This window comes from Globicephala melas, chromosome 3 (assembly GCF_963455315.2).
Source record: "Globicephala melas chromosome 3, mGloMel1.2, whole genome shotgun sequence".
NCBI lineage: Eukaryota > Metazoa > Chordata > Mammalia > Artiodactyla > Delphinidae > Globicephala > Globicephala melas.
Window position 1 is genome coordinate 61,716,526 of NC_083316.1, and position 13,033 is coordinate 61,729,558.

A 13,033-nucleotide genomic window follows, 5' to 3' on the forward strand; every position below is an offset into this window, starting at 1 on the left:
ACATTTTAAACCCAAATATGATGAAGTTATGGTTTCAAAGTTACCTTACTTGAAGCAAATAATTTTCACTCGAAAGGAACTGAAGCAATTAGAAATACCGCTATGAAATGAATCTCAACCTCTTTGAGTATACTCTTGAATTTAAAGAGAAAGAAAAATATCCAGCTACATTAAAGACCACTTAGTGAGGAAGATAATATATTGTCCTAAATTTGATTATTTTAGGTATCTATATTGTAATGCAGAACTTAGCAAGAAGAGTAATAGTTGCAAATTTAGATTCTAGTGACAGTTGCGAATTTAGGTCCACTAATACCAGATTTGAGTGCTTAATAAAGCAAATTGAAATTTTATAAGAAGGAGGGTCATTCAACTTGGAAATCAGGTAAATGAAATGGCCTAAAATTTTCTTTAGTGTTTTACCTACACTTGGAATCCACCAAGTGGATTGGAATTGGATTGAAATTAGCAACATAGAACCATGCATTTCACATTACCTTGCCTTTCTATGTGTTTTTTGATCTCTATGTAAGTGTACTGATTGTTTAGTAAGTAGGCCTAGATGCTTCCTCTTCATTGGGGTACAAACAAATGATCTATTATTATTGATCATGGTTGTTGGTTACTATGAAAACACATATAGAAAAAATTTTAATAGATTACACAAAATTTAATTGATATTTTTATCTATACTTGGAAGAATTTTTGTGAACTTTAAAATACTCATACCGATATAGTCTGTCTTTTTTTTCTTAAACAGATTAGGAGATAAACCTTGAAAAGTTATTTCTTTGGAGGTTGAAATTTGAGTTAGAATGTTCTGAACATTTAAAACTTTTTTAGGCAATTGGATGCCATTTAATATTACAGAATAATATCTCACAATCTCTTGAATTCTGTTTTTAAGCCCTTAACAGAACTACTTTTATTTCGAGGTGAAGGATTTTGAGTAAATTTATTAGTAAGCTAGCTTTCATGAGTTAGAAATCCTAATGGGAATAAGTAAGTCTTTCCTGTGTAGTAGAATGGGGTGGAATTTTAAAGCTGGAAGAGCCTCCTGCATTTCTCCTGCTGAAAAATTGAAATGCACAGAGGTTGATTAGCTCGATATTATATCACTATAACCCAGGTGTTTTCATTCCTCCTCTGGAGCTCTTTCTCCTTCTGTGGAGTTTGTGTGTTTATCTGGTTGTTAGATGAGAGCAAATTTAGAGGCATCCTAGAATGTGTTTATACCTTGTTTCATTAAGTATTAATTTTATTTGATTAATAATTTAAAGAGATTTTAAAGTTTTTTTTAATGTATGTTGATTTTTAAAATTTACATTCACTTGGTTTTCCCTTTGTTATTTTTAATTAAAGTAGTGGCTTGTATATTTTTATTGTATTGGTAGTTTACATTAAACAGTATTTTAACTTTTGAAATAATTTCTTTCTTGTAATAAATTCAGCCTGTGAATAAATTAAAAAAATTCTTTAAAAAGTTATTAATTACAATGGGTAAATGTTGTTCTTTAGGATCATGGTGTCCTTAGATGTTACTCAGATTTTTGGGTTTTGGTCTGTCAGGGAAAGTAATTACTAACAGTACAGGAAGAATTTGCCAAGATCTATTTGTGTTAATGAAAAGAAAGATCTGCCACAGCAGGTAAAGTGCATCATAGTAAACTTCTTTTTTTTTTTTTTAAATTAGTGTAATCCCCTACCAGAACATTGTTTTTAATCCCAGGACCTTAAAAAGTGGACAGCTTTATGAAGATGAGTTAATAATCCTTATAGATTGACTGTATAGTCACTGGAAGTTTCTGCTGTGTTAGTATTTTTAGTCCAATGATTCGAATTAATTTTATTGCTTAAAAGTGTTACAGTGAGATTGCGCAGGGCACGTCTCTATTTTCTCTTCTCTTGTGTAGTTCACACTGCGAGGAGCCTGCAGCCCCATTCTGTAAAAATTATAGTTCTGAGTGTAGGATCTTTTTCCTCTCAAGTCCCGGTTCTTTTCCTGGCAGCCACTATTTTTCTGCTTGGGCCTTGAGCCAAGAGACACATCACATGTCATCACATGTTTCCTTCCCAGGGGAGAACCCCTTAAGGTTGTGCGTCTCTGGTTTAGCTGTGTAATTGCCCATTAGGAGAGGGCCGAAAGAATTTTTGCCAAACAGTGCATGTATTAGGACTCTTCTACCTGTGAATACTCTGTTTTCAAATCAGACATGTAAGAAATAGCAACAATGTTTTGAAAAATACTAAATGGAAACATGGGGTAGAATACACTTGCTCTTAGGAAGTATTTTTTCATTTATAATTTTTGTTGAATGAACACATAAATTGAATGTAAACATTTCTTTTCTATTTTGTTTTTTGATTCCACAGTCCATGCTGTAACACTGTTTCTAAATATCTTCGGATGCTTGGCTTGGTTTTGTGTTGATCCTCCAAGAGGGGTTGATTTTGGATTGAGTATCCTGTGGTTCTTGCTTTTTACTCCTTGTTCATTTGTCTGTTGGTACAGACCACTTTACGGAGCTTTCAGGTAAAATGTGTGTACTTTAAAATATGCTCTTTAAAACCTGTGAAGTAAATAATTTGTAGTACACCTTAAAGGGAAAAGTGACATATTTTCATTTTTCATATTTTTTATTATTGTATAATATACCTTCAGAAAAGTCCGTATATAACATCTCTGTGTATTAAGTCCGTATATAACATGCTCTTGTATTCATTTGACTTTGTAACAAATAATATCCCATTCTTTTCTCCCACTTGAGAAAAAGATCAAACATGAAAATGAATGAGGGAAAAATGAGAACAATCTTAGGTCTTAATATTTGTAAAAGATTCTATTCCATATGATACATTTGACTTTAAAGAAAATTTTACTTTTTATTCTCCCCTTCAGAAAAAATCAGGAGTGGTGATTACAGCCTAATTTTTAAATGAACCTAGGTAGCCTAGGTAGGGTGAATATACATGTGATATTTAAAGTGAGTCACTTTTCACCTGGCAAGTTGGTAATTATTTTCTGTGGAAATTCATTTTTGGTTTTTCAAAATGCAGTAACGTTTTAAAACTGTTTAGACTATAAGATTAATTATACTACTTTGCATGGTATATTTTAGTCAACGGTTAGGATTAACATTTCTTAAATGCGTGTTCTGTGGGGTATTACTAGGTGTTGTAGAAAAAAAAGTTCATTAGCTTAAGTTTGGGAACAGTGGGATAATAAAATTAAATAAGTTTCTTCATTTCAGAATTTCTTAGACTTCTTTAAGAGCCTCATGTGCTTTGTGATATGACCATGGAACCATTATTTGTGCGTGTGTGTTGAGTACCTTGTTGGACTCTTGCTTTAGGAAATAAACATTGGGAGATGCTGATTTAGATGATAGCCCTAGATGAGTCCATGTATTCAATTGTTTATCAGCTTATTTTTATTTGAGTAAACTCATTTATGAATAATAAACCTCTTTCAGCTCTCATGTATGAGGAGCAGCATTACTAGGAAATAGGCATGTATTGTGCAGATGATATATTAGGGAAATTAGAGGGCCACATTCAGTTGTTTAACTTTTTTTCACTATTTGAACAAAAAATTTCTTTGATTATTCAGAATGTGTATCACCACCCCCATCCCCCAAAGCCCTGCCAAATGAAATTAGAAACGCAGATAGGTAAACAGAAAACGAAAAAGAAGGAGAAGGGGGAAGATTAGGGAATTTGGAGAAAAAAGATGTCATTCAGCAGAAAACTAAATTGGTTAGAAATGGAATGAAGGGAAGAAAATAGATGGGAGGAGGGAAAGGGAGGAAAATCTTTGGATCTAATGGAACATGAGAGGTTGGTTATCAAGGAATGGGGAGGGGCACCCCTATAGATGTAGGTTGGAGAAGAATAAAAGGGACCTATTTACTCCTTGCGTGAACGGGAGGAGAGTTACTGCTGCTCTTTTCCTTGTTATCTAAGTCTGGCTCACAAGTTGTTTAATTTTTTGACATGTGGCCTCTGCTTGCCTACTTCCATCGTGTTACCAGTGTATCTGTAATGATGCTTGTGGGTGGGAATGGGGATGTCTTTGGGACTTTGAAAATGACCTGAAACTAGATACTTTGAATTTTAAGCCTTCTGTGACAAATGTAGCCAGAACAAACTATAAAAAGCCAGTTTTCTGCCATTTATCACTTGAAGTCACTTGGTTCCTTTTATTCCCTTTCTTTGCCAGTGGAAATAAAAATGCTTTGTGGAACTTTTTTACTTCTGGCATTATTAACCCCTGGGCTAAATTCTTAGCTGCATCTCAACCCTTTAGAGTATATGTATCACAAATATGTTAATTATCTGGGCTTTACTGTTTGGAGCAGAACTGAGAGGAATAGTTTTTTTAGGGGAAAGTTGAAAGTATTTTAAATCATTAATTAATATACCTTCTCAGTGTATAACTTTGGCATTTTCTTCACCCAGATTGCCAGTGGTTTCTGGGTCTGTTAAGTCTCTTCTGAAGTATCTGGTAAAGTTTTTTAAACATCTGCTGATGACAGATTTCTCCCTTAAATACGGAAATCTTAAACCAGATACATTGGATGTGATTATTTCTATTAAATACAGGGTTTTAAATAGACTTTACGTATTCACGTAAGTGCTTTATTTGAGATCAATTTTGACAGGGATTACTGCCTTTTGAGAAGGGGCAGAGTCACAGGATGTGCAAGTGTTTCATATTCTGTTTCAAGACTGATGATTAAGAAATGAAACACAAGCATCTGAACATATTACGTCAGTAGAAAATGGGTAACTAAAATCTTTTAGGCCAGATGCACATATTTCTTAAACCAAGTTGTTATTGAAAGCATTTAGTTCTTATTAATCAGACTCTGGAGTGAAGCTAAAGTGCTTTTTAAAAGTTTTTCAAGTTTTAGTCTTCTCTGGCTAATGATGTATTTGCCTCTATTGCCATATTTAAATACCTACTGTGAACTTGATTTCTTCAGGTTTCCCTAGAAGTGAAGAAAAGAATGGTAAGCAATAAGAAAAACATGGCAGGGATTGATTTTAGAATAAACCAGTCATTGCAAACATACAAGTTAGAGGGACATTAGGTCTGAGAATGTGATCAGATTTTTTTTTAGTTGTCTGGTGAATTTTTTTTCCCCCCTTGTAGATAGGTGGTAATTCCAAGTTTCTAGAGTAGCTGTTAGCTTTGTCGTGGGGTGCTGAAAATAACTAGAGGGCATGTTAGGAAGTCTTTATTCTAGAATGATCAGTTCTTTGTTTTTTGTCCCTTAGTCAGTTGAAGTTGCATTTGTCATTGCCATATATAGTTTATCTCCTTCTTTGCCTCCCTGTTGACTCATAATCTAAAAGTAAATCCTTTTTAAAGGTTAATAGTTAACTTTGTTATCAAGAATTTGTTGTAGTTTGCTTAATAACATGATGGCTGAGTAAACCTTTGTGTATTAACCCTTAAGCTGGGAAGAAAAATATAATTGTTTTAACTGAATTATAAAATGCCTTTAGATGGAGTTAAAGTATTTGCTAATAGCTTTAGAGCCTACTGAAAAAATTTAAAGCTACATTTAAGTGATTATAATCAATAATCTCATATACTAAGTCATACTGATAATTACATTTAATGATTTTAAAATGTGATAAAGGTTGATTCTCTTTAGGAATAATCATTTTAAAATTAGTTACCATGCATGAGAAGTTGGTTTTCCAGTGTCATCTGAGTTTCCGTTTCAGTATTTCATTTGCAAGTTTGTTATTGAGTTCACTTGAGTTCACTCTCTTAGGGAGATGTTAAGATAAATAACTAATGATTGTAAAGCAGTTAGAAAATAAGTACTAAGGTTTAAATTAATCACTCACTGAATACAGATAGTATATATTAGGCTGGAGATACAAAGAAGACATGGTACTTGCCCTGTAGAAATATATAATATATAAATGAGTTTAAAAGTAGGTATTACTGAAACTTTGGCTAGTAGAATTTATACATTAAAACAGAGTAATATTCAAACACCCCCAAAATTTGAAATACAGAGTAATTTAATACTGGTATCATACCTGTGATATATCTCTAAATAGAAGATTAGTTATTTTCAAGTGAGTCTTCTTGGATTATCTTTTTGAGGATTTAAGTTTTTAAAAAACATTCTTCTCTGAAATCAGAAAAAAAAAAACCCAAGACCTTGTTTTTACTGGAACCATTGAAATATCAGAATGTCCATGAAAAAGATGAGTTTTAAACTGTATAAAATACTGTTCTATATGAATATGACTTCTCTTAGTGTTACTGAACCAAACTTGGGTCCACTCACCTGTGTGCAGTAAAGCCAATCTACTGCCACTGGGTTGTGGTGAAGGAAAGTGCAGCATTTATTGTAAAGGTACCACACAAGGAGAATGGGTGGCTCATGCTCAAAAACCCCTGAACTCCCTGAAGTGTTTCAGCAAAACATTTTGAAAGGCAAGGTGAGGGAAGGGTGTCCCAGGGTATGTGATCAACTCACACACAATTCTCTGACTGGTTGTTGGTGACGTAACAGGGGTTAATGTTATCAATCCTTAGGCACCAGTAGGTCTGGGGGCTACATGCTCATGCTTGTCAAGTAGTTAATTTCTTCTATTTGGTGGTAGTTTTAGCATCTATAAAACAACCCCAGAAGTGTGCATCAGATATTATTATCTAGGTACTTCAGAGAGGAGCCACAGTGGAGGATATGAGGGAATGAATGGTCTGTCCCTGGAAGGCCCCATAGGGTCCTGCTCAGTTACATTAGTTTTCAACCAAGAAGCTCCTTTTACTGATACATGCAAAGGACTTTGACCTCCCTGAATTAATCCCATTGCCTGAATCTGAAGGAGAATTTTATAGAGAAGTTTCAAGCGTATGTGCTTTTCAAAATTAAGTTTATTAGGTATCAGAATTAAACTCAGAGTTGTCATTTTGTCATTTACATATTTTTTAAAAGACTAACTTTATTCTTAATTTTATGCTTCCACAAATCACCAGGCATTATGTAAATACTTTAAAATATTAGGTAATTATTAATGAAGCAGTGTTTTGTTGAAAAAGTATGATTATTGGAAACAGACTGAGAAAGGGTTAGAATTCTGGCTTCCCCACTTAAAAGCTGTGTGCTGTTATGAAAATGCAGTAAAACCTCTCAGTGCCTCAGGTTTTTGAGTGTAAATTGGGCATAACATTTGCAGAGTTGATAAGAAGATTATAGATAATATGTACAAAATATTTGTCTTTAAAGATGGTCAACAAATGGTAGCTGGAATGTTTTATATTTTTGTTTTTGATAGGTTTTATCATTTACTTATGATGATCCATAAAACCATTACTTGTTATAAGTTATTTTTTGCTGCTTTTAGTTCATTGTCCTTTGGTACCCCAGCCTAACCTGGAGGAAATCATAATGTACACTAAAGTGTATATAGGTTCTTTGTATTGCTTGATAAAAATAAACTTTAAAAAATGTTGTCTGGAGCAGAAGCAAGAAGAACTACAATCTTGCAGCCTGTGGAACAAAAACCACATTCACAGAAAGATAGACAAGATGAAAAGGCAGAGGGCTATGTACCAGATGAAGGAACAAGATAAAACCCCAGACAAACAACTAAATGAAGTGGAGATAGGGAACCTTCCAGAAAAAGAATTCAGAATAATGATAGTGAAGATGATCCAGGACCTCGGAAAAAGAATGGAGGCAAAGATTGAGCAGATGCAAGAAATGTTCAACAAAGACCTAGAAGAATTAAAGAACAAACAAACAGAGATGAACAATAGAGTAACTGTAAATGAAAACTACACTAGAAGGAATCAATAGCAGAATAATTGAGGCAGAAGAACGGATAAGTGACCTGGAAGACAGGATGGTAGAAGTCACTGCTGTGGAACAGAATAAAGAAAAAAGAATGAAAAGAAGTGAAGACAGCCTAAGAGACCTCTGGGATAACATTAAACACCAACAACATTCGCATTATAAGGGTCCCAGAAGCAGAAAAGAGAGAGAAAGGACCCGAGAAAATATTTGAAGAGATTATAGTCGAAAACTTCCCTAACATGGGAAAGGAAATAGCCACCCAAGTCCAGGAAGCACAGAGAGTCCCATACAGGATAAACTCAAGGAGAAACACTCCAAGACACATAGAAATCAAATTGGCAAAAGTTAAAGACAAAGAAAAATTATTGAAAGCAGCAAGGGAAAAATGACAAATAACATACAAGGGAACTCTCATAAGGCTAAGAGCTGATTTCTCAGCAGAAGCTCTACAAGCCAGAAGAGAGTGGCGTGACATATTTAAAGTGATGAAAGGGAAGAACCTACACCAAGATTACTCTACCCGGCAACCTACACCAAGATTACTCTACCCGGCAACAATCTCATTCAGATTCGATGGAGAAATCAAAAGCTTTACAGACAAGCAAAAGCTAAGAGAATTCAGCACCACCAAACCAGCTCTACAACAAATGCTAAAGGAACTTCTCTAAGTGGGAAACACAAGAGAAGAAAAGGACCTCCAAAAACAAACCCAAAACAATTAAGAAAAGGGTAACAGGAACATACATATCGATAACTACCTTAAACATGAATGGATTAAATGCTCCAACCAAAAGACACAGGCTTGCTGAATAGATACAAAAACAAGACCCATCTATATGCTGTCTACAGGAGACCCACTTCAGACCTAGGGACACATACAGACTGAAAGTGAGGGGATGGAAAAAGATATTCCATGCAAATGGAAATCAGAAGAAAAGCTGGAGTAGCAATACTCATATCAAATGAAATAGACTTTAAAATAAAAAATGTTACAAGAGACAAGGAAGGACACTACATAATGATCAAGGGATCAATCCAAGAAGAAGATATAACAATTATAAATATATATGCACCCAGCATAGGAGCACCTCAATACATAAGGCAACTGCTAACAGCTCTAAAAGAGGAAATCGACAGTAACACAATAATAGTGGGGGACTTTAATACCTCACTTACACCAATGGACAGATCATCCAAACAGAAAATTAATAAGGAAACACAAGCTTTAAATGACACAATAGACCAGATAGATTTAATTGATATTTATAGGACATTCCATCCAAAAACAGCAGATTACACTTTCTTCTCAAGTGCGCACGGAACATTCTCCAGGATAGACCAAATCTTGGGTAACAAATCAAGCCTCAGTAAATTTAAGAAAACTGAAATCATATCAAGCATCTTTTCTGACCACAATGCTATGATATTAGAAATCAATTACAGGGAAAAAACACGTAAAAAACACCAACACATGGAGGCTAAACAATATGTTACTAAATAACCAAGAGATCACTGAAGAAATCAAAGGGGAAATCAAAAAATACCTAGAGACAAATGACAGTGAAAACACGACGATCCAAAACCTATGAGATGCAGCAAAGGCAGTTCTAAGAGGGAAGTTTATAGCTATACAAGCCTACATCAAGAAACAAGAAAAATCTCAAACCATCTAACCTTACACCTAAAGGAACTAGAGAAAGAAGAACAAACAAAATCCAAAGTTAGCAGAAGGAAAGAGATCATAAAGATTAGAGCAGAAATAAATGAAATAGAAACAAAGAAAACAATAGCAAAGATCAATAAAACTAAAAGCTGGTTCTTTGAGAAGATAAACAAAATTGATAAACCATTAGCCAGACTCATCAAGAAAAAGAGGGAGAGGACTCAAATCAATAAAATAAGAAATGAAAAAGGAAAGTTACAACAGACACTGCAGAAATACAAGCATCCTAAGAGACTACTACAAGCAAATCTGTGCCAATAAAATGGACAACCTGGAAGAAGTGGACAAATTCTTAGAAAGGTATAACCTTCCAAGACTGAACCAGGAAGAAATAGAAAATATGAACAGACCAGTCACAAGTAATGAAATTGAAACTGTCATTAAAAATCTTCGAACAAACAAAAGTCCAGGACCAACCAGATGGTTTCACAGGTGAATTCTTTCAAACATTTAGAATAAAGGGCTAACACCCATCCTTCTCAAACTCTTCCAAAAAATTGCAGAGGAAGGAACACTCCCAAACTCATTCTATGAGACCACCATCACCTTTATACCAAAACCAGACAAAGATACTACAAAAATAGAAAATTACAGACCAATATCACTGATGAATATAGATGCAAAAATCCTCAACAAAATACTAGCAAACAGAATCCAACAACACATTAAAAGGATCATACACCGTGATGAAGTGGGATTTATCCCAGGGATGCAAGGATTCTTCAGTATACGCAAATCAATCAATGTGATACACCATATTAACAAATTGAGGAATAAAAACCATATGATCATCTCAATAGAGGCAGAAAAAGGTTTTGACAAAATTCAACACCAGTTTATGATAAAAAACTCTCCTGAAAGTAGGCATAGAGGGAACCTACCTCAACATAATGAAGGTCATATACGACAAACCCACAGCAAACATTATTCTCAGTGGTGAAATACTGAAAGCATTTCCTCTAAGATCAGGAAGAAGACAAGGATGTCCACTCTCACCACTATTATTCAACATAGTTTTGGAAGTCCTAGCCATGGCAATCAGAGAAGAAAAAGAAATGAATACCAATTGGAAAAGAAGAAGTAAAACTGTCACTGTTTGCAGATGACATGATACTATACATAGAGAATCCTAAAGATGCCACCAGCAAGCTACTAGAGCTAATCAATGAATTTGGTAAAGTTGCAGGATACAAAATTAATGCACAGAAATCTCTTGCATTCCTATACACTAATGATGATAAATCTGAAAGAGAAATTATGGAAACACTCCCATTTACCATTGCAACAGAAAGAATAAAATACCTAGGAATAAACCTACCTAGGGAGACAAAAGAACTGTAGGCAGAAACCTATAAGACGCTGATGAAAGAAATTAAAGATGATGCTAACAGATGGAGAAATATACCATGTTCTTGGATTGGAAGAATCAATATTGTGCAAATGACTATACTACCCAAAGCAATCTACAGAATCAGTGCAATTCCTATCAAATTACCAATGGCATTTTTTACAGAAGTAGAACAAAAAATCTTAAAATTTGTATGGAGACACAAAAGACCCCGAATAGCCAAAGCAGTCTTGAGGGAAAAAAACGGAGCTGGAGGGATCAGACTCCCTGACTTCAGACTATACTACAAAGCTACAGTAATCAAAATAATATGGTACTGGCACAAAAACAGAAACATAGATCAATGGAACAAGATAGAAAGCCCAGAGATAAAGCCACGCACCTATGGTCAACTAATCTATGACAAAGGAGGTAAGGATATACAATGGAGAAAAGACAGTCTCTTCAATAAGTGGTGCTGGGAAAACTGGGCAACTACGTGTAAAAGAATGAAATTAGAACACTCCCTAACATCATACTCAAAAATAAACTCAAAATGGATTAGAGACCTAAATGTAAGACCGGACACTATAAAACTCTTAGAGGAAAACATAGGAAGAACACTCTTTGACATAAATCACAGCAAGATCTTTTTTGATCCACCTCCTAGAGTAATGGAAATAAAAACAAAAATAAACAAATGGGACCTAATGAAACTTCAAAGCTTTTGCACAGCAAAGGAGACCATAAACAAGACAAAAAGACAATCCTCAGAATGGGAGAAAATATTTGCAAATGAATCAACAGACAAAGGATTAATCTCCAAAATATATCAACAGCTCATGCAGCTCAATATGAAAAAAACAAACCAATCCAAAAATGGGCAGAAGAGCTAAATAGACATTTCTCCAAAGAAGACATAAAGATGGCCAAGAAGCACATGAAAAGCTGCTCAACATCACTAATTATTAGAGAAATGGAAATCAAAACTACAATGAGGTATCACCTCACACCAGTTAGAATGGGCATCATCAGAGAATCTACGAACAACAAATGCTGGAGAGGGTGTGGAGAAAAGGGAACCCTCTTGCACTGTTGCTGGGAATGTAAATTGATACAGCTATTATGGAGAGCAGTATGGAGGTTCCTTAAAAAACTAAAAATAGAATTACCATATGACCCAGCAATCCCACTACTGGGCGTATACCTAGAGAAAACCATAATTCAAAATGACACATGCACCCCAATGTTCACTGCAGCAGTATTTACAATAGCCGGGTCATGGAAGCAACCTAAATGCCCATCAACAGATGAATGGATAAAGATGTGGTACATATATACAATGGAATATTACTCAGCCATGAAAAGGAACGAAATTGGGTCATTTGTTGAGACATGGGTGGATCTAGAGAGTGTCATACAGAGTGAAGTAAGTCAGAGAAAAACAAATATCATATATTAATGCATATATGTGGAACGTATAAAAATGGTACAGATGATCTGGTTTGCAGGGCAGAAATTGAGATACAGATGTAGAGAACAAACATATGGACACCAAAGGGGGAAAGTGGCGGGGGTGGTGGTGGTGTGATGAATTGGGTGATTGGGATTGACATGTATACACTGACATGTATACACTCTAAGAACCTGCTGTGTATAAAAAAAAAAGTTGACTGAAATGATATTTGTATTTCTGTACATGGTTATGTGCCTGTGATCAATGGGAAGAATATACAAAAATACAGCTAATAAAGAGAGTTGTAAAAAAAAAATGTGTGATAATCTAGTCTTTTAAGTGGAGTTTTTGTGTATTTATGTTTGATGTAATTACACTTATGTAATTATGTTAAAATTATATGTAATTTGGTTACATTTTTGTTTATCTTTAATGATGTACATGGATTTATATCTAATATTTATAGCTACTACTTACCATATAAAACATATCTGTTAAATACCTTTTTCTTTCTTTACCTTTTAGATTAATAAAGTATTATTCTATGTTTCATCTATTCTTTTATCATTGTCTCTTATTATAGGTCTACAGACAATGAATTCCCTCAAATTTTGTTTGAAAACATTTTCATTTCACCTTCATTTTTTAGCTTTACTGAGGTATAACTGAAAAAATTGTAATATATATAAGGTATACAA

The 13,033-nt window shown here is 34.4% G+C and overlaps 1 protein-coding gene across 2 annotated transcripts in view; it reads left to right on the forward strand.

The window, feature by feature from the left end:
• SCAMP1 (secretory carrier membrane protein 1) overlaps positions 1-13,033 on the forward strand; it is a 99,571-nt gene that overhangs the window by 49,441 nt on the left and 37,097 nt on the right. For both annotated transcript variants that reach the window (XM_030846412.3, XM_060295924.2), the window contains one exon: positions 2,374-2,533. In XM_030846412.3, coding sequence (XP_030702272.1) covers positions 2,374-2,533 — 160 coding nt within the window. The remainder of the gene's footprint in view (positions 1-2,373; positions 2,534-13,033) is intronic.